The 27990-nt window shown below is 46.1% G+C and overlaps 1 protein-coding gene and 1 long non-coding RNA gene across 14 annotated transcripts in view; one reads left to right on the top strand and one right to left on the bottom strand.

Moving 5' to 3' along the window:
• Positions 1-27990, bottom strand: part of PTPRT (protein tyrosine phosphatase receptor type T) — a 1056329-nt gene that overhangs the window by 176618 nt on the left and 851721 nt on the right. For 7 of the 13 annotated variants that reach the window (XM_027070121.2, XM_027070126.2, XM_053199941.1 and 4 more), the window contains one exon: positions 14948-15004. The exons of the other annotated variants lie outside the window; for them this stretch is intronic. In XM_027070121.2, coding sequence (XP_026925922.1) covers positions 14948-15004 — 57 coding nt within the window. The remainder of the gene's footprint in view (positions 1-14947; positions 15005-27990) is intronic. 13 annotated transcript variants of the gene reach the window in all.
• LOC128311113 (uncharacterized) lies at positions 13664-16077 on the top strand. The gene is made up of 3 exons (XR_008289095.1): positions 13664-14067; positions 14641-14716; positions 14933-16077. It is a non-coding gene; the product is annotated as an uncharacterized LOC128311113 (long non-coding RNA).

The raw sequence follows: 27990 nt of genomic DNA, 5'->3' as shown, positions 1-27990 counted from the left end.
GTTTATATTCCCCAAGGATTCCTGATATCCACCAAGGGCAATTAGCTTTGCTTAACACTGTACTAGTCAGGTCACTCTGCTGAGGCTTATCCAGTTGTTGACTCTACCCTTGGAGAGGGGGCTCCAGGGTAAAGATAGGTCAAGAGGCTTGCCATTCAAGGTGTGATCCAAAGACCAGAAGCATCAGTATCACTTGGGAGCTTATTACAAATGCAGAATCTCAGGCCCCCATTCCAGATGTAATCAATCAGCATCTGTATTTTAACAAGGTATGTAGGTTGTTCAAGTGCATACTAAAATCAGAGATCATTAACTTTGGAGGAATGGCAGTCAGAATAGGACTTCATGGCCTAGAGAGTGGAAGATTCACATGAGACTTAGTTCTTGCTTTCGAAAAGTTGAAAAGCCACTGTGGATGATGGAATAGATTGATCCCTTTAATTTTAAAAATTGGAGCTAATATCACTGGGTAGAGTGATGGGGGTAAATTAGGGGCCAACACAAAGAAAGGTTTTTATGTGGAATCACTATCCAGCTGAGGCTAAAGCCTGTGATACAGTACTATAATGTAGAGAGGAGCATAAAAGCAGTCATAGTTCCCCAGTCCTATTCCAGAGTTGGCCCTCCTTTGTATCTGCCTACTTTGTCTCTACGTGTTCTCACCTCCCGGGCTTCTGGAATGCGTAACCAAGCCTTCAACAGTTCACTGTCATAGGACAGTGACCTTTTTTCTTTGCTTATTGACCCTGCTTTCCACCTCAAGTCGGCATCCTTTGATTCCAGCGATACCCATGTCCTGGGTGAGAGACATTCTCCCTGTCATCTTTAGAGACATGAAACTCCCATGGGGTCAACCCCCAAGTCACCCACAAAAGCAGGAGAATGTGTCACCAACAATGAAAGACACTATCTGGAAACTTGGTATTCTCCCATCATGTAGAGGGCCTCTACAACCTCTTATAACCCTTCTGGGATTGAGATTCTATGGTTTTATGAGATCAGTCAAAAGCAATGGGTTTCAGATCAGAAATACATGAATTTGCATCCAGATTCCATCCTGACTGGTTGTGTGACCTTGACCAAACCTGTTAACCACCATGTGATTTGATATCCTCATTTGTAAAATACGGAGTAAATGCCAAGTTCACAGGGATTTTCAAAGAATCAAATGTAAGAACAGAGGTAAAAAAAGTTTGACAAACTCTGAGGAACTGCTCACGCATGGGGCAAAATGATGGCATGGCCTTGGAACTAGTTCCAGGGTTGGTAGGTGGGCGTTTCTATGTCTATAAACTGTGGGTGCACTATGGGTACTGGGGTGACGCTTCCTTGCAACCTGCTGCCTGAGTTCATCTAATCCTTAGGATGAAGGGAGGCAGAGACCCCCAGAGTGATTCACTTAACTCTCCTCCTATAGGCAAGGCCTGTATCAGGCTTACATCTGGATGACTTAATGGCAGCAATAACAAAATGTGGCAACAAGGGATTAACGATTCATTCTCAAAGTGCTCTCACTGGCTACAGGCCCAATTCTATAGCTTTATTTCAGAGAACTTCCCTGTAAAGATATGGAGCAAAAATAGAAGTCTCAGATAAAGAACGTCTAATTGCAATTGACAAAACCAAGTAAATCCCAGTGGATGCATAACCCATGCTGGTGATCATTGCTGATGGTAAAGAAAGGAAGTTGGCTCTCGGGAACACAATTCCTAATGCCACAGTCTTTAAAATACACAGTCGCCTCCTAGCTATCTAAGGGCATATTATCCCCAAATCTTACTGTGCTGGCAGTTCACCCCTGTCTACTTAATGACTTCTCTTGTTGGAGAGTTTTTCTGTCTTTACTCTGGCTTTGCACGCATCTGGCACCCAGGAGAGAAAACCTTTCAAACTCTGACTCTGAGCTGCTACCTCAATGCCAGTGAAGGTTTTAAGGATTGCAAACATCTCTGATTATGGGGGGTTTGGCAAGAGGAGGCAACAGGGAAAAGGTGAGAAAGCTGGGCAACTTTCTGGCTCTTCTAAAGTCAGGTACGTACCATATCCCTTCTTGATTTTGCTGGAAGCGAATTCTCAGAATGGTAGGCTATTTTTAAGATGGAATTTAAGTCCAAGATAGGAAAAAAGTTGGTAGGAAAGCATCTGGATACTTCATTAGATTCAAGCCTCCAGACTTTACAAATTGCATCCCAAGGCATTGAGAGCATTTGGGATTGTGATCATGAACTACTTTGGCAGTCTTTGAGGATTGAAATTGTAGCAAACAGGAGGGGTGCGAGAAGCCTGGGGAGAAACAAATGCTGTTGTTGACTTTTTTTTTTTTAATGGGAAAATGTGGATTCCAGATATTTCACAAGAGTAAAGTGTGATGTTGATACAGGAAAAAAAACACACAGACTGGATGATTAAATCACATTTTTTCCCTTACCATTTACTACAGGAAGGAAGAATCACTAGAAATCAGCACAGGCTCTGCATCCACCAGTATCCAACCAGGAAAAGGGAAACGACTCCAAACATTTAAAATGGAACATATTTACTAGAGAATTGACACACGGGGATCAGGAGAAGATGGTGAGGCAACCGAGACAATAGCAACACCAGGAGTCATTACCCAACCTAGACCGGAGACAAAAGGAGGTCGTGGTATCATCAGAGCCCAGAGGTCGGGGTCACCCAAAAGAAGTTAGGATTCTGGAAGATCGCCAGAAGTGGAGTCATGGAGGGGACATGGTCACCGCCAAAGAAGGCACCTGAAGCCAAGAGGGAAAGGCTTCTCCTTCCTCTTCCTGCGTAATTAATGTCTCCTTACTGGCCAAACCCAGATACCAGTTGACATGCGGCCCAGGAAACACAGTCTGCAGGGGTCACCTGTACATCCCAGGCAGCAAGGGAAGAACAAAGGAGGGATGTGAGGCCAAACAGGCCAAGGGCCACCAAGGGCTTCCTATGAACAAGTGATGATATTCATTGCCACTTTGGAGAGGTGTCTGGGTTTATAATCCAGGAGGAATGCCCAGGACTGTGTGTTAATTTCAGCAAAGTCAAGGCCAAGTTAGAGAAATTGTGGCTGGCTTTCGGGACAGCTAGGTGTTAAACTAGGTTGCTGAGCAGGTACTGCTTACTGGTATTTTGATCTAGAATCTTATCTTGATCAGCCAGATTAAGGCGCCTTTGTATATATGCCTGTCCCTGCTGAGTTTGCCACCTGCTGTATCACGCAGCTCCATTTTATACCTGCTTTTCTTGAAATTATCTCCCCTCATGCCCTCTTGCCAACATATCATATTCTAATATGGAAGGGATTGATGAACATGTCATGTGAATCTTGTTATATGGGTCAAATTATACAGACTTTGCTCAAATGATATTTAAACTTGACCTTTTTAACTTAAGTTCACTCATCCTTTTCACTTTCCTTGTATATCAACCACCATCTCTAAGCCCTTAACACACTGAGTTCAGTTTTATTATTAATCTCTGGGCTTTCCCTATAATTCCTTTCTTGATATTTAGCCACCACAGCATCCCATATAATTATACAGGGAGACAAGCCTAGATCAAGTTTAAGTAACTGTTGTCTACTTTATTCCTAATATTCTTTCTCTGGTCTCAAGATGATAATTTTTAAAAATTTCTGACTACCTTACCCACACCTGGGAACAGTGCCTCCCTCACTAGGTCTGGTTGATAATGGAGCACTTGAGAAGGATTATTCCATCATTCTTCTAAGTGACATCACCTAGGATGTTTCTCAAGTAATAAATAAATTGCTTCAATTCATCATATGACAGTAATTGCTTTTAGCCAAGATTTAACTCTGAGTCAATGTCAAGGAGCTGGAAAACACTACAGAGACACGGGTTTTTCAAAGATAGCTTTAGCCTTGTTGGGGAAAACCATTTAATAAGTACTGAGTTAAGTGTAAAGAAGATACAGATTTCTAATATCCCAGCCTCCCTCAATATCACCCAGCTGGTTCTAAGAGGTTGGAATTGACTTCATCACAGCCTATACAACTAAAACTGCTAAATATTGCTGACAGAGGTTGCCCTCTTTTGCAGCTTTAAATGGAGGTTAGCACCTCGTGAGATGGGAATAGCTTTAATTGATTGTTTGAAAGCACTCTGGCCACTCAAATAAATTGTTCCTCAAATGCTGATTCTGCTTGGTCCTATGCATCTCCTGAATCTGTTTCTGGGTGGACCTTGCTTTACACAGCAAATGCTCTGTGTAGGTCAAATTCTAATTCAGTCGTGTTACATACAGTAGAAAAGCTGGCTATGTAAAACCCTTATGGTTAATGTGTTCTGGGTGAAGGAGAATTGGTCTTCTGAATTTTTTTTATGTGTTCAGAATTCTGCATTATAGACTTATTTAAGAGGAGTCATGCCTGATTGATGCCAGACATTGTCATTATTGACACATCCCTTGTAAGGTATCCACGTTCCAGGGCTTCACCACTGGTGAGCTGAGAATCCCTTCATACTTCCCTATACCCTCAACTGTTCCTTTGTGTGCCCAGAAGCCCACAGTGTGAGTGCCAAGACCCTAGCCCATGACCAGAGAAGGGCCACAAGCAATGGCTAGAGCTGGGTGCACTCTGTAGACTGCTACAGTTAAGGTTAAAGACCAAGATGTGGCTGAGGTAGGCATCAAATCTAAAGGAGGCATCAGGAGCCAGCCTGTGTGGAGTTTAGGGCTCTGCCTGTACCTACCCACAGTGAGAGGTCAGCCTATGCCTAGAGTTCTGACGGGACTTTGGCCAGCAGTGATACTTAGCCCATGGAATGGGACTGGATGGAGCCAAGTGACCTCCAAATGGACTAAACCCATTACCCTGATCTCATTAGCACCAACTCAACTCTTGGCCACAGAGAAAAAGTCCTGGACACTGCCTGATGAGTAGTGTTAGGATTATAATGCTGACAGTGAGGACAGCAAGGTGCTGGACATGTGAGGTAATTAAGAGACAGTCCTGCTGTCTAGGAGCTCATTACCTGGCAGGAGAGAGAAGTCTCCAAGCTGAAAATCAAAGCTATTACAGGTGTATACAGCAAAGGGCATGCATGACTGCTTAGCCAAAGCTAGATTACAAAGTTGGTTTTCACATGTCATCAGTGGTATGGGACATGTCATGGGCATCCCTGAGACCATCCAGTGGCCTCCTCTCTCCCTTCCCCACCCTGGTTCCCTACGGTCCAGACGAGGCTCGCCCTGCCAACAAGGAAGAAGATGCTGAGCCAGCTCAGTGCCAGCAGGACTGGCTCCCTGCTTGCAGAAATCTGTGCACTGAGCCTGAGCCTGAGCCTGGGGGGCTCAAAGCTGCTTAGCTGTGGCAGAGAGGAGCACCCACAGTTTGCACTGGGGATTAAGGGTTTAGTCTGAAGCACAGATGTAAGAGAGGAGAACACACACTCATTGGTGTGCCCTGTGGCCAAGTAGATGGTCCTGTTAGACTTTCCAGGCAGCCAGTGTGAGACAGTGCATGGTCACCCTGAATAGATCGTAGTTCTTCCTGTGGAGTTCAGGGAAGTCTGGGGTAGCTGTGGAACCAGGGAAGCCTTCTCCAGAGCAGTCACTGTAGCGGTGGGCACAAAAGCCCACTGGGATGATATACAGGCCAAACAAGGTCAGGACACAGAGAATAGGTTACCACGGCCTGAATGGTGAGGCAGAGGTCAAGGCCAGGGTGTGACCAGCAGCAAATGCTAGGACTATTCAAAAGCAGGAGGAAGAACCAAAAAGGAGAGGGTCAGAGCCACAGAGCAGAGGCTGGCTGTGAGCCAAACACAGAATACAGCCAACATGGAGGCCCCACAGGTTGGCCAAATAAATTCTCTGGGATGGCAACTCTTGGCCCTGGTCTCATGGAGGTCTGTCCACTGTAAGGGAACAGCCTTGAGGGTGGACTCCTGCCCGTTTCCCAGTGCTCTGGATTCCTGCGTTTCCAAGTGTATTAGTTCTATAGGGCTGTCATGAGAAGTTACCACAATCTGAGTGGCTTAAAGCAACAGAAATGTATTCTCTCACAGTTCTAGAGGGAAGAAGTCCAAAATCAAGATGACCAGGCTGCCCCTGAGACTCGGTAGAATCCTCCCTTGCCTCCTCTGAACTGCAGGTTTGCTAGGCAATTTCCTCGGGAGCCCACTCCACTTCCGTCACCACAGCATCCTCCATGTGGGTCTGTCTTCACATGATGTTTCCTTCTTGTAAGGACATCAGTCTCATTGAATTAGAGCCTGCCCTCATGACCCATCTTAACTAAGTACATTTGTGAATACCCTCTTTCTGAATAAGATCACTTTCACAGGAACTGAGGTTAGGCCTTCCACATATCTTTTGGGGGAAGACATTGAATCCACAACACCAAGCTAAGCTCGGGCATGTTCTAAGCAGTCTGGGAATGGGCTGGGAATAGGAGGGAGGTCTTAGCATTTAGCTGAGTAAAAGGCAATCACTAATAGGGGTTAGGGCCAATTAGATATGGGAAGAGGATAGGACACCCCTGCTTGGTCATGGGCTGAGCAGCGCAGGAGGCTTCAGGAAGGCCACTATGTCTGGCTTTATTTGTCTGAACAGCACAGCAGGGTGTGCTGGGTCAAGGTGTCCCCAAGGCTCTTACTCAGAAACAGAATTCAGTTCTTTCCAACTGACTCTGGCCAAGCTGATCTCTCACGGGATGACCACATTACCTGACCCAAAGGGGGAGGAAGGGGGAGGAAACGCTAAGATCTGCCCAGCCTGGGTAGCTTTGCCCGGATCTTGCCTCTGGAACATGCTGCCTACAGCAAGCCTTAGAGCCTGGAAAGGAGGGGAGGCGCGGAAGGGAACAAGAAATCTATAGGAAGGATTAGTGGAAGCACCAGCGGGATCAGAGGGAACGACCGGTAAACACGCAGCACAGAATTCAGATTAGTGCAACGAAACTGAGCAAGGGTAATAAAACCAGCAGTGGGAACAGCATCGATTGTTGAGATTCCAGGCAAATCCACCATGAACATGTTTTCTTTCTTCTAGCCTTTGCCCCTTGGCTCTTGGAAGCAGAAACACTGAATCACCGTGTTCTGTACTAAAAGCTGATCTATCCTCCTCCCCAAAGGATGGATGGAAAGCAGCTCTGTGTTAGAGGCTAGGAGTGAGGTCCAGAGCATTTGCAGCCATGGCTGTTGCTTCCAGGGGCATGCTCAGAGGACTGAGATGTCTGTCCTGAGGTGCCTATGCATTCTGCCTCTAAGCCTGACCTCTCCTGGGTCAGCACCAGGTGAGCCCAAGACAGCCTATGCAGGGCTGAACCAGTAGATTTAGGGGACCTCTATCCAGAAACTCCAGAGAATCATCCTCTAGGAAGCTTGGCAGATGGGGCTGCACAGAGTTCAAATACTGGATAGAAAATGAGTGCTCAGTGACTCACAGTGAGCCTAACCAAATGGCAGACGGTGAGTCAGGTGAGGTGAGGCAGAGGGTGGGGTGGGGAGAGCACCCAATGCTTGGCACATGATCTATTACTGTCAATCATCCACTCAACCCATAAGTCTGCTCATGCATGGGGTCGTGTAAATGACCACTGTATGTGTCTGGGCACAGGCTAAGAGCTGACAGAAACCACACAGCTCCAAGAAAGTGTGCTTGGGGTGTGAATGTGGCCATGTTGATGAGGCCCCTCACTCGGGGCTGACTCAGGGGATCCTCTGTATACACTGGCCTGGCCAGTTGCGCATCGCCGCTCAGTGTAGCCCGAGACAGTGGGGGTCAGGGAAGGTTTTGTATAGACTTGATCGTAACGGGTGAGTAAGGTAGACAACAGAGGGAGAGCATCACCGCGAAGGGAGGGGCTGTGAGAAGGCAGGCCCTGCTGATGTAATCAGTATGAACATGGCACAGGATGCCAAAGAGGGAAGGAAGTTGAAGAGTGAGGGTCTTTGATTCAGGCTAACTCTCCCAAAGCACAGGGGAGCCTGGTGGCATTTCAATCAGGAGCAGATTCTTATTGCTGGACTATCACTCAGGCTTCAGTGGAGCATACACTAAAAGGGCACCATTGTGATGACAGGAAGGTCAGCCTGGAAGCTGTGACACTAATCTGAGCAGGACTTAATGAGTCTTGGGAATGAGAAGCAGCAGCGAGAAAAGGAGGCATTCTGGAGGCTGTACTGGTCCCACGTGGTGACTAGCTGGTACCTAAGCTGGGAAGAAAGAGCAAGGACGGCCCTTGGATTCTGAATCTGAATTTAATGGCAGTTTGCACAGAAGCGTGGAGACAGGTTTCACTTTGGTCTGAGGAGAATGTCCTGAGAGAGAAAAAGATGCAGTGAAGGCCTCAGTCAGATATGCTCCTTGCTTAGAGGCTTGTTTGAAGGCAGCAGAAACATTCACCTGCTATAGGAGAACACCCCACTGGAGAAGTAACATGCGAGAAAATGCCTTCCTCTCCTGTGTTAAGGTTACTGGTTCAGCAGGGAGATTGGTAACAGAAGCTGGCAGCCAGAGTGGTGGGCCCGTAGCCGTAGGTCCATCAGGCTTGTGAGCACCTACTGGAAGACTGCTGACAAAGATTGCATCCTGGATCGAGTACTGGGCTCCTGCCGTGCTCTGCTGTGTGTCAGTCTAGCCATGCCAGTAGCCAGATGGAAGAGCTGTGGCTGTCCGGATCCTGAATGTCACCCATCTCCCTGACCTCCAGTTTGGTCCCTGCTCCTCATCTGCAGACACAGCCCTGGCCTGAGCTTTGGGACCACCAAAGGCTTTGGTCAAGGGGGACCAGAGGACACCCAGGTCAAAGGCTCAGGGACCTCAGCATTGTGTCATCTCAGCTCTCTGTCTAACTCTTTCACAGCAGCTGGGGTTATGATGCTACTGTATCCAGCCTCCCACCTTATATTCCAACTCCCTAAGAGCCCTTATTTGTAAATTCTGCTTGTCACTTTAGGCTGAGGCTCTCATGGGCTCTCACCTTTCACCCCCACCCTCCATGTTTCTCGGGAACCACAGATCTGGTCCAGCCACCTGCCTGAATCTCACCATTGGTGAGCTTGGCTGCTTCCTCCTGTTTGGACCTCAATTTCCTCATCTGTAAAATGGGTTTATGATGATAATAAAAGCAACAGCACAAGTTTAAGCACTCAAAATGTATTATCTCATTTATTCCTCTTAACAATAGTTAGTATCCCCATTTTGCCTATAAGGAAATGGGACAATTGTAACCTCTCTGTGGCTCAAAGTCCCAGGGCTAGTCATTATGTGGTTTTGAAGCACAGTCCTGAGCCCCTTTGCTATGGTATTTCCTGGTTCTTGGCCCATAATCGGTATCCACTAATGTTGACCATGGGCACACAGCATGGTGGGTAAGAGTACAGACTCTCCAGAGAAATCTAAGTTCAGTTCCTGGCTTTATCATTTCTGAGCTGTGTGATTTTCAATCATCAGAGCCTCAGTTTCCTCATCTGTAAATGAGGATGCTAACAGCACCCTATGGGGTAGAGTTGGTGGAAAGCTTAACTGCATTAATGATGTGAAGCCCTCTGCACATGCCACAGGATGAAGGAAGTCTGTAACACACCTGGCTTGTTTCACTGTTCTTTTCCTCATCTTGCTAGACATCCCTGAAGCCCCTGCCCACCCCCCGCCCACCCCAAGAGCTGCTGCCTCTCTCCAGCCAACCTGGCAGGCTGTCTCAGCTGTGGGTCCACCAAGCACGGTCTGTCACTGTGGGTGCTTGGGTTTCAGCCTTTTCCAGAGCACTACATCTGGTCCTAATGCTTCCAGCTCCTGTTCTCATACCATCCCTCAATCCTTGCCAGGGGGCATAGCATCCCTGCGGGGGTCCCTGAGGCCCCAGGGTGTCCCAGTCTGCCTAAGCCACCAGGCACCGAGCGGAGCCCTCAGGAGGCTGCTGCGCTGCCTCCCCATCTGCTCTGGGCCCACACACTTTTGTCCCAAAGGCTCAAAGTCTACCTAGTCCAGAATTTATAAGCTGGCCCTGGGAAAGTGGCTTTAGAGGCAGTTGCAAAGCAATCTCAGAGAAGTGTTTTATGGCCTGAATCCTGTTACTGCGGCAAGGCTCTGATTTTAAAAACTGCCAGGTAAACAACAATAGAGGGTTTCAACATGACGTGAACGGGAAAGAAAGGAACAATAGAGGGGAGGTGTATCTGACACCCCCTTAAGCAGGAGCCATGCTAGAAACGCATCCATTTTCTCTGATGACCGTCGCCACGAGTCCCAGGGGTGGGACTCTTCCACATCATTTCACGGATGAGGACCTGGGATCAGCAAGGCTGAATGATTTGCCCAAGCTCCCCCAGTTTTAAGGAACAGAATCTCCATATGAGGGCTTGTCTCAAAGCCCTTCTCCTTGTGACAGACTGACAGTGGGTACTGGGAAGAGCCAAGGTAGTGAATTGGAGTCTGACAGGGGTTCGGCTCAGGCAGACAGTTAGTGCATCACTCCAGCCTCCAAATGGATCCAGCGGTTCAGACTGGAGGCGTGGCTGAGTTACTGCAGGGGCAGAGAAGGGGCATTCTTTCTCTCATGGTGGACCTGTGACACCCCAAGTCTTTCAGGTGAAATGTGAGCTAGTCATCTGTCCACTGCAGCCTCAAGTCAACAACAGAAAGACATCCAACACTGGCCACAAGAGATTTTACCTTATTTTTTCAAGGCCAGCATCCCTGTTCTCTACCCTCAAACCCACTTGTGACAAGCAAATGCATTTCCAGACATTGTCAAGTGTGTGTGTGTGTGTGTGTGAAATCTGAATCAAGTAATTGAACATTTCCTGAGCCGCTACTCTGTGAATATACACTTCTGTTCACTGACTAGGCACAAAGATGATCAAGACATTTTTTTTACCTCTAGATCTGCACTGTCCAGAATGGTAGCCACTAAGCCACATGTGGTTACCAAGCATCTGAAATGTGGCTAGTGTGGCTGAGGAACTGAGTTTTTAAATTTATTTTATTACTTATTTTAACTAATTTAAATTTTAAAACTATACTAGTTTAAAATATGTTTACTTGTTAAACACGATGTTTATCTTTTTAGGGTTATATTTCATTTTAACTGTTTGAAATCTAGCATCTGAATTGGGAAGTGCTCTAAGTGTAAAATGTATACCAGATTTCAAAGACTTAGGGCAAAAAGAATATAAAATACCTTTCACTAGTAATTTTAAAATAATAACTGCATGTTAAAATGATGTTTTATATGCATTGGGTTAAATAATACCTAGTAAAATTAATTTCATCTGTTATTTTTTTCTTTTTTAATGTGACTCTAAAAAAATGTAAAATTAGAGGGGTGCCTCGGTTCAGGTCATGATCCCATGGTTTGTGAGTTCGAGCCCCATATCAGGCTCTCTGCTGTCAGCACAGAACCTACTTTGGATCCTCTGTCCCCGCCACCACCCCCCCCCCCAACTGCCTCTCCCCTGCTCTTGCACGGGCTCGCTCTCTCTCTCTCTCTCTCAAAAATAAACACTTCTGTAAAAATGTAAAGTTACAGACATGGTTCAAGTTCTATGTTTATTGAACAGTGCAGCTCTGAAGGATTTCAAGAGGGGGAGCTACTGTCCCTCAGGGGACCTGGGGGACTGTCTGGAGATATGTTTGGTTGTCATAATTGAGGGACGAAGTGCTACTGGCATCTAGTGGGTAGAAGCCGGAGGTGCCGCTGACCATCCTAACACGCACATGGCAGCCCCCCACCACAGAGAATTACCCACCCCAAGTGTCCCTAGTGCCGAGGGTGACAAGCCCTGTCCCTGAACATAGATTCTCTGAAGGCGAGGTCAGGAAGTCAGAGACCTGAAGAGCTAGTCAGAGTTAGCTGAGCAAGGAAGCTAAGGCTGCTATCATACTTCGCTCTCCCCATTAACTATGGCCGGGTGCACTGCTATCCCCACTTGTCCGGAAAAGAAGGGAGCCCAGAGAAAAGAAACCGCTTGCCCACCATCGCCAGGCCAGAACTGGGGCAGAGCCGAGAGCTGAACACAGCCTCGACTCCAAATGCCAGCCTGTCCCTGACACACAACGTGGCTCCACAGTTCTCCAAGCTGCTGCTGATCTGAAATGAGGCAGCCTGCGTGCACGGTCTAAACTCCTCGTCATTCACATCCGACAGTTATTATTTACACCAGCCCTTATTGCTACCAGGGGAAGAGCATTAACAAAAACACCCTTTGAAAGGGACATTCTGCTCAAAGAGAAACACTCGCAGGCACCTCACCCATCAAATGAGGCCGAGAAACCAATGGAACACGATGAAATAAACCTGTCAGAGGAGGAACATTCAGACACCTCAGAGGCAAGAGGTAAGAACAAATGTGCCTGATACAGAATTGGCTCTGTTTAAAGAAAACATTATCAGGCTGCTCAACTTGAATAGATCCCAGAGAACAATGGCCCAGTGGAAATGGAGCTCCCTCACCTGCTCTGGAGAAGCACGGTTTCTCAGTAAAGTGGGTGTGGGCACGGGGGTGGAGTCACTGGCCCCTCACTCTGACCACACAGCCCTGGGGGTGAGGGTGAGGGTGAGGCTGGTGGGCCTATGATGGGGGGATAGTAGGAGACTGACATTTCCTGAAGGCCTACTATGTGCTGCTGTGGAGCAGGGCACTCTCCAGGGTCCCCTAATCATCATCGGTAAAATGACTGTGAAGTGTGACAATTAGATTTGCTGGTGAAAAAAGCCTATGCAACTTGCTTAAAGTCACACAGGTAATGAGTGGCTAGGAGGACACTCCTGGGGCGTGGGCAGTGATACGCTGAGCTATGGAGGTGGCTATGGAGGAAAGCTGGGCTGGGCTGTAGCGAATGCTACATGGAGGGTCTGCCCAGATCTCCTCTCCAGGGCGGGTGCACCTCATCTCTATCTGCCAAGCGTGCTGGCTGCTAAAGGCTCACAGATACCTCCTTCTCGGCAGAAGTGCCGTAAGGCAGAGGTGAGCTGCCTCTCTAGGAGGCTGTGCACTCGCACGGGAGCCCGTGGCCAATGGCTGGCTGACACAGTGGCACAACTGCTGGCCCCTGACTTCAAGGTGGGGGCAGCTCCCACACTCCAGAGGCCCCTGTGGGCTCAGGTTGACACAGGCCTCCACATCCTCCCTTAGTTTCTTCCCAGCCCTACCCTGTCTTCCTCACTTTCTTCTGAGAATACTCCTCCATGGATGATTTGCACAAGAATCCCTATCTCAGGCTCTGTGTCTAGAGAACCCAGAGACATTCATTAGCAGTGCTATTTCTTTTTTTTTAATATTTATTTATCTTGAGAGAGAGAGAGAGAGAGAGAGAGAGAGAGAGTGTGTGTGTGTGTGTGTGTGTGTGTGGAGAGAGAGAGAGAGAGGGAGGGAGGGAGGGAAGGAGGGAGAACATGAGTGGGGGAAGGGCAGAGAGAGAGAGAGGGAGAGAGAGAATCCTAAGCAGGCTCTGCATTGTCAGCACAAAGCCTGACATGGGGCTTGAACTGAGGAACCATGAGATCACGACCTAAGCCAAAATCAGGAGTTGGATGCTTAGCCAACTGAGCCACCCAAGTGCCCCAGCAGTGATATTTCTGAATTTGGGAAAGGGGGTGGACAGTAGAGGATTGTGAGGTACTGGATGGCCAGACTCCTGTCATGACTGCCTGCCGCATCCCCTTTCCCCCTATAACAAACTAGCCAGTCAGGGACCAGTAGAGAGGAGGCCATTGTCTGAGCAACAACTCTGAGGTGACAGTAAAAGATTTGAAATCGCCAACGACTGTAATGACAAGAATGAGCCCCTGAGGTAGAATCTCTAGGTCAGCAGCATCCCTTGTCTATCAGGCCCTGAAATGGGCATTAGCCTCTGACACAGATGGGCTCTGCAGCCCAGTCTCTGAAGAGCAATGGATGTTTATGCGACATGAGATCAAACTGCAGTGTATTCGATGGAAGGGGCTGGTATTTACTTCAAACATATACCTACTCTGGACTGGGCACTCCCATACCAGCCCTTCTTACACTTGCCATCTTGTATGGTTTTGGAGTACACCTCCAGAAGACACTGCCTGTGCAGAGACTGCGAGAAAATGGCGCCCCCTAAGAGGTAACCATGATTACTCCTGCTTCACACATAGGAGAAGTTGAGATCATCACACTGAAAGGGGTTGTCCCAGGGGTGCCTGGGTGGCTCAGTCAGTTAAGCATCCAACTTTGGCTCAGGTCATGATCTCACGGTTTGTAGATTTGAGCCCTGCATCGGGTTCTACGCTGACAGCTTGGAGCTTGGAGCCTGGAGCCTGGAGCCTGGGGCCCACTTCAGATTCTGTGTCTCCCTCTCTCTCTGCCCCTCCCCGACTTGTGTGTGTGCATGCGTGCTTGCTTGCTCTCTCTCTCTCTCAAAAATAAATAAATAAACGTTAAAAAAAATAAAGGGCCTGTCTGGGACAAATGGTAGGCCTGGGATCACAGCCTGATCTATTTACTTCCTAAGCACAGACGTAGTAGGTCAACTTCTTCCCTAACCTCAGACCACAGCTAAGTTGTCACTTCCTGGGGACACACTCCCTTTGCTCCAGGTATATGTGTTTGTCTATTTTGAACACCACATACCTCTCGTTTGTGGCACTACTCATGGTTACAGTTGTACATTGATTTGTGTGGCTCTTTCCCTTCCCAGAAAGTCACAGGAACATGTCTTTTTTGCCTCATCGTTGTATGCCTCAATGCCTGCAACAGCGCCTGGCACACAGCAGGTACTTAGTAGTAAGCATTAGAATGGATGAGTGGATAGATGCATGAATGAAAGGAGGGATGGAGAGATGGGTGGATGGGTGAATGGGTGGGTGGCTGGAAGAATAGGTGGGCAGATGGATGGGTGGGGTGGAGGGATTGCCAGTTCCTCTCTGGGGCACCTGGCCTGGAGGATGCCCTGAGCATGGGCCACTCTCAATCCCTTCCCACCCGCCCAGGGCTCTGATGGTCACCTGTGGTGAGGAGGCAGAGTGGAGTCCCCGGGGTCACCTGGGCGCTGCCCATTGGTGCTGACCACAAGGAAGCCAGTCCCCAGGCAGCATGCAGAAGAGAAGGAGAGAAAGAAACACACATGAAAACGTGTGGCACAGTGAACAAAACCATAGTTCTTGTGGCTCTGAAGAGCTCACACTAAACAGCAAAAGAACATCGTGATCTAACACAACAAGGCCTGAAAAAGATTTTTAAAAATGAAACGAGAATAAGATTCAGCATTTATCAAGGCCCCACGACATGCCAGGTACCTCACACACAATGTTTCTGAGACTGAGAGCATCCCAGAAAGGTCAGTTTTATTACAAATGAACGCATCATCTTTCCACTTGGTGTCTTCTCTCCCAGTCCCTGCTTTCTTAGTAAATGGTGGCCCCACCCACGTAGCGCCTTGGTCTAGCAATCTGGGAGTCATCCTTTACCCCTCCTTTTTACTGACCTCCCACTTCTAATTACTCAGCATGCTTTAGTCATTATATTCCAGGAAGGTTCTGGAAGCCTCTTCCTCCTCCTTCTCTCCAATTTCATTTCCTCTTGGTTGAGGCCACCCTCATATTTCACTGGGGATTACCTAAGCAGCCTCCTGTTGGTCTTCCTGTCTCCGGTGTTGCCCCCTATCAATCCACTCTCCACCCTTCAGCTGAAGGGCATGAGAAAGGTAAATGTCAAATCCCCTCCACCAGCTCGCAGACCCTCAATGACAGATCCTTGCCTGTTGGTCCACACTCTCTGCCCAAAGGGCAATGAAATCTTCTCTGTTATCAACAGCCCCCTACCTTCTTATCTGTAGGCCTTACCCAGCCTCATCACCTCGTGTGGAATGCACTCCCTTCCTGCCCCTTTACCTGTCTGGCAACTGTTCATCCTTCAGGAAATCAGTTTGGAATTCCTTTATTGGGAGTCTTGAGCATCTCACCATGTATGGAGAAGATGGCCCGCTCTGTTTTCTCATCACACCCTAGTCTTCCCTTTATACAGTGATAACCTTCCCGTGTTATTAATGGCTGACTTCTCCTTGATTCTGTAAATTCCTTGAAGGTAGTCACAGCGTTCCATTTACTAGGCAATCTCGTACCCGGCATGTAGTAAGTACTCTGTGAATATTTGTTGGATAAATGGACGAGTGAATACATGAACCAGAGAACTACTGTAACTTGCTCAAGATCACACAACTAGCAACTGGCAGATGCAGTATTCCAACCCTGGTTTGCATGACTAATGCTCCTGCCCTCTGAAACCAACCACTTGTCTCTATAAAGAAAATGATACAAAAGGCAATAAGGTGTCTTATGCTTGGTAAAAGGCTGCATGTTCCTCTACTGATTCATCAACAAAACTGTATAAAGCCCTTATGCAAATGGAGAGAGAGGTAGGGTGTTCCAGACCAACTGGTAAATAGGAAATACATAATTTCAAAAATTCCAAGCTTGATCGAGGTCATGAAATACTATAAAATGTAACTACCACTTAGTTGTCATCATAATATTCCTCCCTTTAAGGTATGAAGAACTGTGCCATTTTCAAAGCACATACTAAGTCAGAGGTCAGTAAACTATGGCTCATGGGTCAAATCCAGCTTCCCACAGTTCCCTGTGTGGCCATGCGCTAGGAATGGTTTTTATATTTTTAAATGGTTGGGGGACAAAGACACAAAAAGAAGAGTAATACTTTATGGTGTACAAAAATTATACAAAATCCACATTTCAATGTCCAGAAATAAAGTTTTATTGGAACATAGTCACACTCTCATTTTATATTTATTTCGCTGCTTTCTGTGCTGCAATGACAAAGCTACGTAGGTGTGACAGACACCACAGGCCTTGCAAAACTGAAAATACCTACTATCTGGCCCTTTACAGAAAGTCTGCCAACCTCTAGTCTCAGTGGCTATTTTTATTAACTTTCCCCCACCTTTGAGGTAGGCAGGATATGGCTTGCATGCATGTCAGAAAAAGAAACAGAAAGCTTGAGAAGACATGACTCAAATGTTCTCACTTGTCCCACTTCAGTGGCTTCTACCTGTTCTCCCATGCTCCCACCTTGTCTGTGCTCTGAAACCCCATCTCTGATCCATCTTCTAAGCTATAACTAGGGTGGCCTTCGGACAAAGGCAGTTTGCTTAAGCACCTCCAAGGGCTCCCACAGTCTCAGGACTATGTCTATATAAATATATATATATGTGTATATGTGTATATATATATATATGTATATATATATACACACATATACATATATACATATACACATATACATATATATATATATACACATATATACATATATATGTGTGTGTATATATATGATATATATATGTCAATCATATATATATGATATACATATATATATCATATATATATGATATACATATATGTATCATATATATGATATACATATATATATATCATATATATATATATGATATATATATATATATATCACATATATTATGGGGCTATGCTGAGTCCTTGGTGTCCTGGCCTTGCTTGCCACTTCAGCCTCCACCTCTGTTCACTCCTGCCCTCTGGTCACACTGGCATCTGTCTGTTTGCTTTGACCCATTCAAATTCAGTGGCATGCTTTCTTGCCTCCAATGATCTGCACATGCTACTTCCTCAACTCAGAAGACCTCCCTGCCTTACTCTCCAGCCTTGTTCAATATGATAACTGTCACTCTTTTAAAACTTGTCTCAGTAACCACGTACCTGAGAATGCACACCCTAAAGTGATTTATGTTTCCCTTCTCTGCTCCCACAGTATCCTGGATTTACCTTCATCACAGCCCTTATCATGCTATATTGATATAATTTATCTTTCTGTTGTTCCATTAGCTACCTGTTGAGTGCTTATTATAAGCTTGGCATTGCACTAAGCACTTTATATGCATTAGCCCATTGAATTCTTATATTAGTCCCATAAAGTAAGTGGTGCTATTGTCATGGTTTTACAGATGGGGAAACCAAGACACAGAGCAGTTAAGTGCCTCTTCCAGCCTAGAAACAAAGACTGTCCAAATCCAAAGACAAATTTCTTAACCTCTATGGGACAAGAGGCCACTGTCAGTACTAAGTTGCACTCAATATATGTTTATGGAAAATTAAATGAAGAAATGAAATTCTGGTTTAGTATTTACCTACTAGCTGTGTCATTTGGAAAATTACACTTATGAGTTTCAATTCCCTACCCATAAAATGGGAATACTAATAAGTATCTCATGAAGTTCTTTTAAGGATTAAATAAATTAAAAAAAAAAAACAGTTAAAGCCTTAGTTTGGTTGACAGGCCCAGAGGAGCCTCCCCACTCTACCACCTAGGGCTCCAACTCTCCTGGGTAGGAGTGCTTAGCTATGAAGGGCAGACACAGAAGTATAGCTGCATAGGTGTTGGGATGGGAAGATGTCTCTCTAGTGGGTACAGTAGCAGAAGACGAGCGATGGATCATAGGTCTCAGCAGGACACAAAGGGAAGTGGAAACAGGAAAAGAGCTCATACATAATGTGTAGAGATGACTAGTGTTTACTGGTGCCTGGCCTATCACTCCTTCTTAGTCACACAGAAGAATCCAAGCCTCATCAGAGCCATGTAAGCAGAAGTGACTAGAGTCATTTCCAAGTGAGGTATTCAAGATCCAGGTTACTATCCCCATACTTTATCTTCCCTAATATGGCATCTTTTGAGGCCACATATATTCTAGATGGCATAACAACAAAGAAAACTTTGTGATATTAAGCTACTGATACTTGGGTATTAATTTGTTATTGCAGCTAAGCCTGACCTATCCTAACTAATCCGGCAGAAGAAAAGGTAGTAGTCCCTTGCTTTCTCTTCTGCCATCTGGTTCCCACATCATATGGATTTTCTGTTAGAGGATTCATGACCCTGCTCTCTCCATAGTTTCCAGCCCCCATTCATATATATTAATATTAATAAAAATATTAATATTGTGCAAAGAAGAAGGTCAGAATTATAAATGCCTCAGACTTCTTTTCTGATTTTTGACTTCTATTTCCTTCTCAAGCAAAGAACGTTGAATAGAAAGAGATGCTGATGGACTAAAGATAGCACTAGAATAGATAACCTTGAAGGCAAACTAATTTCTTGGTTTATTAACTTCAATATATTATAGTAGTGTAAAAAGCTGAGGGCTCCTTGAGGCACCAGGTCTGCTACAGATCTCAGGACTTAGCCTGGACACTGCCAAAGAGAAACAAAAGACCCATCATGCTCTAAATATTCTATTATCGACTATTATTGGAATAGAGTCATGAGAAGGGGTTAACAAATAGGAGATAGGGGACTCTGACTCACAGAATCTCACCCCATCTATGTCATTGACAAGATTCAAAATGGTGTCATGGGAATGCCATGAGCTTTGGAGTTAGAACTCAGCTGCAATTCTGTGGGACCTTGGGTTCTTTATTCAACCCTTCTGGGATTATACTGCTTCATTTCTTGAGTAAGGGTAATAATGATGATCACTATTTATTTAGTGTGTAATACATGCCAGGCTTTGATTCTATCATCTCATTATAAACTCATGTCAACATACACAGCCTTATGACTGGTACACAGCACCATAGTACCATGACTGGTATCACAGATGGTTAATTTTTGCTAGCCCTCTTCACCCCCCCTTTCAACACTACATTGAAACCCCATCAGAGAAAGCTCTAATAGAGCTTTATTCTCTTTATTTCTAACCCTGTCTCCAGAAACATTTTCCTCTTTCTCTGACTCATGATTTTAAAATTCCTCCTATCCCTTTGTGAGATATAATTGTTGGGATGAACTGAGGCTTCCCGAGGACATGCTTGAAGGGCAAGTGTTGGTGTTGGTTTTGTTTTCCTGGACTCTATTGCTCCAGCTTTGTCTTCCTGAGTGGGGTGGGGAAAAGGTGTGTGTGTGTGTGTGTGTGTGTGTGTGTGTGTGTGTGTGTGAGAGAGAGAGAGAGAGAGAGAGAGAGAGAGAGAGAGAGAGAGAGACAGAGAGAGAGAGAGAGAGAGAGAAGTATGAACAGTCTAGAGAGAAGGGATAGGGGAATGACAAAAGAAGACTAGAGAGATGTGTCAGTGGTTGTAGAAAGAAAAATATTAACGTGAATGTCATCTTTGGGTTATTTTGGTCTACTTATGATGTAATCTTCTTCTTCTATCTTGTCACAAAACCTTCAGGAAAAGCCAAATTATTCCTTTGGAATTTTAGGGCCTAGAAGACACTGGGTGAGAATAAAAGGGGCCAAGGGCCAAGGAGATCTGTTATACTCAAGCAATTCTGAGAACCCTCACTATGGAAAATTCATCTTATTGGGTTTGGCTAGAGAGAAACAGTACCACCCTACTCTAACCCCCAAGCACACACCCTGGACTTCTCCCTCTGAAATTCTGGCAGGATTTCTAAAGACTGAACAAGAGTCAAGAGTTTTCCAATAGACTGACTCACTATAGTTTGCCTCTCATAAGTGATCCCTCACTAGGGTCTCTACTTCAGCTACCACAGCTAGATTTGGGCATCCTGTGGTCCTGAGTCCCTCCTGAAATTGTTAGGTAGATCAGGAGGAAAGGAAAAGTGCTACAGTCAAAGGGCAGCAGGTGCATGAGCAAAATGCTATAGTCAATAAAAATACATGATTGCTATGTAGAATCTCATTTAAACATAACAACCTATTGATGAAGAGGTTAAATACCAAGATGTGAGGCCAGCATCATTCCTGTGCCTGTTTCTGCACTTTGGATCTAGCCTGAGTGCATTTGATAAATGTGTGATTTGTGGAATTGTATGAGAAATGACAAGAGCCTGGGCTTTGGGTTTTCTTCCTTAGAGAACAGCAGAGAGAGAGGTGGGTCTCCAGGTCTCCTATCTGAGAAGGTTCAGAAGAATGAAGGAGGGAAGCTAAAGATGTTTATAATCTGTTATATTCCTGACCTTTTATGTGCATTACCTCAAATAATCATGAGAAAGAATGAATGATCTCCAGCCTAAAAGTGAAGTGATAGACTCATAAAGGTTGACTTACCCAAGGTCAAACAGTTAAGTTTAGGATGTGGGATTTAAATCCAGGTGACTCTGATTCCCCATTATTCCATGCAACCTCTCAAAGAAGCTTCATAAAGACAGAACCTTCTGCATAGAATTGGGTCAACAGAGGGGAGGGCAGGTGATGGGAATTTCCTATCTGATAGGAGACAATACCTACATCTTGCTTGGCTTCTCACACCACTGTGGCATGTTATTCTTACAGATAAGGAATCTATGGACACATCATTCCCCTTCCTGGCTCCAGTCTTAGCATCTGCAAAATGAGGGCATCTCACTAGAGAATGGGTATTTATTGTCCTGCCACTCTCTGCAGGGGTGAGAATCCATTATGAAGAGAGAAGAGAAAATGCTGGATGAAATGCTCCACCTCAGGCTTAGCCATTATAAAAAGAAACCACATTTACAAAAGACCATTGCCCACGTCTCTTGCCTATTGCCATTGGGACAATGGTTTTAGTCCATCACCACCACAGGGCAGCATGGATCTACTGGTGACATTGGTCCCTTATCTCATGCTTCATTATTCTGGAGTTCAGCTTTCAGCACCTACTCTGAGGGGGCTGTTTTAATGGGATCGTTAGAGAGTGTTTACTAGATTAAAACTGTGGCTGTCTTCTGCAAAGCAACTCTGAAAATGGCTTTACGGGTTTCCGGATTTATTTTGTCTCAATGACTAGGCTCAGTTTGCAAATCAAATCAAAGCTGATTTTTCTAACTGCCACTCGGGCGCACCCAGCGGGAGTCTGCAGAACCAGCTGTGTTCCCTCCCTGGCTGGTGCCAGAGATGGGAGTGCTGTTGTCTGCTGGTGGCCAGAGAGGTTCCAACAGGGAGAGGGCAGACAGGCAAGTAAGTACCTGCTTGACCCTAATTGGGGCGGAGGGACACAGAGAAAGCAAATTTTATTTTCTGGAGGGAGGAAAGGCAGACAGGATCTATGTGGCCTCAAAGACACATTGGCAGAAATAACGGGGAGCCAATATGGACTCATGATATTGAGGCTCCCTCCAAATGAAGTGTCCTCCCATGGTGGGAGGAACTCTTTGGGCCAGTAGTGAGGTCCCTGTTATAGCAAATACCCCAGCAGAGCCTGGCCTTTGTGAGTGGGTACTGTAGATTACATAGTTGATCTCTACGTCATTCCTTTTTACTCCTACATTGAAAGAGAACAGTGCTGACAAATAGGTTGTATTTGAAAAAAAAGAGGCCATGAAAGAATAACCTATTAGCCTCCATCCATCCATCCATCCATCCATCTATCCATTAATCAATTGACCATCCATTGGTTTATCCTTTTGTTCATTCAATATATTTTACGGAGCACGAAAGTATGCTAGAATCTGGGGACACAACAGTGCTCAAAATAGGCAAAATGCTTTTACTACACTTGGAATGTGGCTGGGATAGACACTAAACATGTAAGCAAACTAAAAAAAATGTACATATTTGCAAGTCAAAATGAATGCTATGAAAAAAAGTACAGGGTATGATTTCAGGTGGAAAATGTTGGGAGATATACATCAGATTGGAGGTCAGGATGATCTTTCTGAGGAAGTGTGTCTATGCTGCAGTTAGAAAGATATTTATCTGTTATACAGGCACATACAGTGGCTGGATAATTTCGGGCAGAGGGGGCAGTATGAGTAAAGGCCCTGAAGTTAGAAGGAACTTGGTAAGTCAGAAGAATATAGCAAGTATGAGGATAGAAGCTTGGGAGAGGCTGAAAGGTAGTAAGGGGCCAGGTCATGCAGGCAAGTCTGGGGGAGGCAGGGAGTGTGGGCAAGAGAAAGTAGCGAAGTGAATGGAGGGGTGCATGGAGGAAAGCAGGGGAGAATAAGACAGGACAGGGACTTGGGTGGAAATGGACATCAGTTTCTGGAAGAGAAACTGACTGGTATGGTTCTAGATCAGAAACCATTTTCCCCTTGGCCTGCTCTGAGTCAGAAAGGCACAAACAGATGCTCAGGTCCCTCCTTCAGCAGCTATGGCCTGGGGCACCTTCCACCACAGAGGATAATCATCTTCCACAGGAAAGGCAGTTCCCCACCCCACACTCCCTCCAGCCTAAGCTTCAGAACCTTGGAAGTCTAAGGTTGCACTTTCATTGCAAATTTCTACATGCTCTATCTTCCCAAGAGTGGTCCCTGAGTATGTTCAGATTCCATCTTCAACCTGGTTCTGAAACTGAGCCCATCCCTCGACTTCCAAATACGAGGTAAACCTTACTTAATGGGTCTAAATGTACCTCCCACTTACTTGCTCTATCTCACAATTCCTGTTTTAACAACACAAATGAAGCCTCATTGTTATCTTCATACTGCCCTCCCTTCGGAGAATGAGTGATAATAATTCTCTGCTTCTAAACCAAAAATGTAATGCTTATTTACCCATTAGCTGAAGTTTTCTCTCTGCAGCCCTGAACAAATTCTCAGAGTAGAGTGTGCCAAGCACAGGGCTTTCAGGATTTTCTTTTAGCTCTTGAAATTGAGGCAATTCCATGAGCTTTTTGCTATCCCTCAACCCGATGATGAAACACATCCTCTTTATAATAAGATCAGTGCGGTGGAGGCCACTGGTGCCACTCCCAGATCCCCTTTGCAGGTCAATGTATCATACCCAACCTTCCCCCCACCCCCCCCCCCCACCCCTGCTGCTGTGGGTATTAAGACTAAGGGCTCACATCTGTGACATTCTCCAGAGACTTTGGCCAAGGCTCTGGGATACCATTTCCCCTGGAGCCACCTGAGAAATGGAGGGGAGGGAGAGGGGTAAGGAAAGGGGAAAGTACCAAGGACTAATTGTTATGGGGGAAAGACACAGAAAACCTGGTCTTCTTGCTTCAAGGCAGAACTTTGGAGAAATTTATACTCCACTTGCATCTAGCCTAGGCTTGCATTTATTTGAGAACAGATTCTTGCTTTAACATTTTCTTTTTACCATCCCACTTCCCTCTTTGATTTATAGATTTCTTCCAAGTGCCCTCCATCAATACATTAAATGCACCCAAATCCCTGCTTCAGGCTCTGCTTCCAGGGAATCTGTCTTAAGACAGCTCCTATTTGCCTTTATCTACTCATCGATGAAATCCACTTCCCCACTATGGTTGAACTCACATTCTAATTCCTCCAAATCTCTAGCCAAAGTTAATAACAGGCAACCCCTGGCTGATCAACAAGATAAAAAAGAATGTGAATCTGGGGCAATGCCAACAAGACCCTTCCATCGATGAAAAAGACCGTTTTCAAGGCTTTTGAGGTGAGCCTGTCCTGATGCTAGAATTACCCTTCTACTAGCAAATATCAAACTCCCACCCCACAGTCCCTTAGCTGGGCCTTCAATTTGTGGTTCTGCCCTCACTCTGTAAATAAATATTGCCCCCTGGTGATATGCAAATCCCTACCCTCTCAATCCTCTAAATACATACAGTCTTGACTCTTAACAGGGACTTTGGACCAGGGGTATGGCTCCTCTCACAGTCTGAGGTGCTGAGTCAGCTTGCCTTCCAATCCTACCCTTGGTCTGGGTATTGTGCAATTCCCAGTGTTTAGGTGAGAAGGGGTAGTGATGGAGGTAATAGAAGGGTTGTATCTCCCATACTGGACCAGTCCCAGAGAAACAGAACCCCAGATGAAGGCCCAGGAACATACATGCCACTACCGCCTGGAGCTTTGGCCCCAACGGTACTTTAGCCCCCATTCAGTACATTTCACTTCCATTTGGAAGCATTGATCATAATCATAAGTCCACTATTACCTGTCAAAATCACTCATGTAAGGTCTGTTTCCACACTGGATCGTGAGCTCCTTGAGGACAGGCATCATGCCTGCTGATTCAGCACAAAACCCTAGTTCCTTTCAAGGTACCCAGCTCACAGATGCTGACTGAGCAGACTACACAAAGGAAATAACATTTATTGACAATATTTTTTTCCAAAACACCTCGCAGTAAATACAACACTTAGATGTTTATTATATCGTCTGATCCTCTAACAAACTGGGTGGTAGAGGCCTTGGTGTGCCAGAGCTGGCTTGTATTAACTTGCTAGACCCGGGTGTTAAACACTCTGGACTTTTTTGCAAGCCAGTTATTAAACCCTTGGTAACTTGATATTGGACATGGTGGGGATATTTATACTTTGGAGATCAACAAAGACTACAAATAAGGGCTTTTCTTTTACAAAGAGCAGGTTTATCATGAAACCACTGGCAGTAGGTATGTTTAAAAAATGTTCTGTGAGCCCCGCGTCAGGCTCTGGGCTGATGGCTCAGAGCCTGGAGCCGGTTTCCGATTCTATGTCTCCCTCTCTCTCTGCCCCTCCCCCGTTCATGCTCTGTCTCTCTCTGTCCCCAAAATAAATAAAACGTTGAAAAAAAAATGTTCTGTGAATGGATAGATGGGGATAACCTGAAACATGGCACCTTGGAGTTTGAGAGAGATCAACTGAGACTCTCAAGGTCTCTGACTCTTGCTGCAGTAAGATGCCGGCTTCAAATGCATTTATTCATTTCAGTGAGCATTTTTTGATTGCCAGGCATGTGCCAGGAACTTCTGCCATGGCAAAATGTGATGAGGAGGTTAGTGGTTAAGACCAAGGATCACCTCATCAGAGACCTTCGAAGTCAGCAGTGCTGGTGCCTGCCCCAGAAAGCAGGCTCTGCTCAGGGCCCTGAAACGTGAGTAGATCAGGACCTGATGCTCCACCATCATGTAGGGTCTGAGTAGGGTCCTGCTGTCACAGACCCAGCCATTGGGTGTGTGCGGACCACCTACTGTATTTACCTGCTGCCCAGGGCTCCTTCCACAGAACCTGCAATTCCTCTGCCCAAAGCAGCCTGACTAAACTTCCCAAGGGAACAGAAGTCCAATCTAGACCCAGTCCACTGCCAGGGCCCTCCTCTGACAGGGCTGGTTCTTGCTCCTTGCACACCCTTAAAAGCCACTGGGATTATACTGTGAATAATGAGCAATCAGAAGCTCCAGTGGAAACCACATAGACACTGCCCCTAAATGCATGGGTCCTGTTATGCATTGAACTATGCGTCCATCCCCCAGTTCATATGTTGAAATCCCAACACCCAGTGCCTCGGAAGGTGTCCTTATTTGGTAATAGCGTCCTTGTAGATGTAATTAGTTAATTTAGGATGAGGTCAACCTGGAACAGGGTGGGCTCCTAATCTAACAGTACCTAGTGTCCCTATAAAAAAGGGGAAACTTGGACATGAGATGCCCACAGGGAGAATGCCATGTGAAGATGCAAACTAAGGAACAATGAAGATTGCTAGAAGCTAGGGAGAGGCATGGATCACATCCTCCCTTCACAGTCCTCAAAGGAGCCAACCCTACTGACACCTTACCTCAGACTTCCAGCCTCCAGAATGTGAGACAAGAAATTTTGTTGTTAAGCCACTCAGCTGCTGGTACTCTGGTACAGCAGCCATAGAAAACTATTCTAGGTCCCTTGCTTTGCAACCCTCCAAACTGGGCAGTGCTGCATCAGAGTTCAAGTGACTAACAGGAATGCTGCAGACAGACAAGGGTTAGAGCGTCATGCTGGAGCCAGATGTGGAATCTAACAGAAGAGGCACTGGGCTTGGGGTCAGGTCAGAATGACCCTGCCTGAGTGCTGGGGATTGTTACGTTCTCCCTGGGAGCCCTTCTATTCTGCAGGACTCACACAGGTGACCACGGACACCATCAGGAGTCACCAGAGTCAGAGATAAAACAGCAGCAGAGCAGTGGCCTTGAGTTTGCACATGTGATCACACTCCAGGGGTTGGATGCCCACTGGAAGCCCCAAGAGGAAGGTGCCATGATGACAGAGAAGTGCCAAGTGCTTGGAGGGAGCCAGATGGCCAGTGCAATATGTCACTGGCACTTTAGATACTGCCAAAGCCTATGGGATTCCCAGTATCTTATTTTTCTCTATTAAAAGTAATAGTGTTTTCAGCAAACCCACAAAATGGGGAAATTTGATTCCAGAAAGAGATGGGCCGAATATTCATTCCTGGCCTTAGATCCTTGCTACAGAGTCCTCATGAAGAGTGCACGGAATTAGACAGGGTTTGCCCTTAATCAACCCCAGGTGCTCCAAAGCTAATGTGAGGCACAGAGTAGACACCAAACAAACACAGGTCTGCTTTCCTTTGTCTTTTCCTGGCTTTTTTCTCACCAAGCATCCTCTTATCTGAGGTGGCACTGAGAGGGGTAACTCCCTGGGAATCTGAGAGACTGGCATTCTCCACTGTCCAGCTCTCTGTCCTATTCAACGTGCTCCTAAAGCTCCGCTTGTCTGGGCTGAAGGGCTGGCCCTCGCACACCTGGAAAGTGAGGGTGTCAGTGCTGGGAATCTACCTCTGACTCCTGACTCCTTCCTGCCCTGCCAGGGCTCGGCCATCTGAGAATCCAGATTCATTCACTCACTTGTTCCCATCCCTCCACACATCCACATGTTACATGTGCACACCCCCCTAAGGAAGACAGTATCCTACAAGTCAAATGTGAGGACAAATCCTTATGCTTAGAAGGGGCACAGCTTTTCCTCTCTAGTTCTTTCAGGACCAGTGCAGCTGTACTGCAGGGAGAAGTGCTTCATGCTGGGTCTCTAGGACTATGAGGACAGTGGATCCTGAAGTTGCCCCAGAAGTAGAGTTTCAATTATTCTCTTGTAAAGTTCCCATACCTATCTCTTGTCCATCCGACCATGTGTTCCCAATTCTCAGTTTAGAAAACAGGATCCAACAAACTACCCTTCCGGGGGGCTTATGTCCCAGAGGGTATCCTTAGAATACCACATCCTCCCACCCCCGCCATGGAGGGCAGAGCAACCACATCAACCTCTCCCTTGTCTAGAGGTCAAAGCTGGAGGGGTGGGTGAAGGAGGTGTCCCTGTACGTTTCCTTCCTTCCCCCGGGAGTTGCGTCCTTTAAGCGGGACGCAACAGACACTCAGCTGTCCGGAGCTCTAATGCTATCC

This window comes from Acinonyx jubatus, chromosome A3, assembly GCF_027475565.1.
Source record: "Acinonyx jubatus isolate Ajub_Pintada_27869175 chromosome A3, VMU_Ajub_asm_v1.0, whole genome shotgun sequence".
In the NCBI taxonomy this organism is placed as follows: domain Eukaryota; kingdom Metazoa; phylum Chordata; class Mammalia; order Carnivora; family Felidae; genus Acinonyx; species Acinonyx jubatus.
The sequence above is the reverse complement of the archived record's forward strand: the minus strand, read 5'-3'. Positions and strand labels throughout refer to the sequence as shown.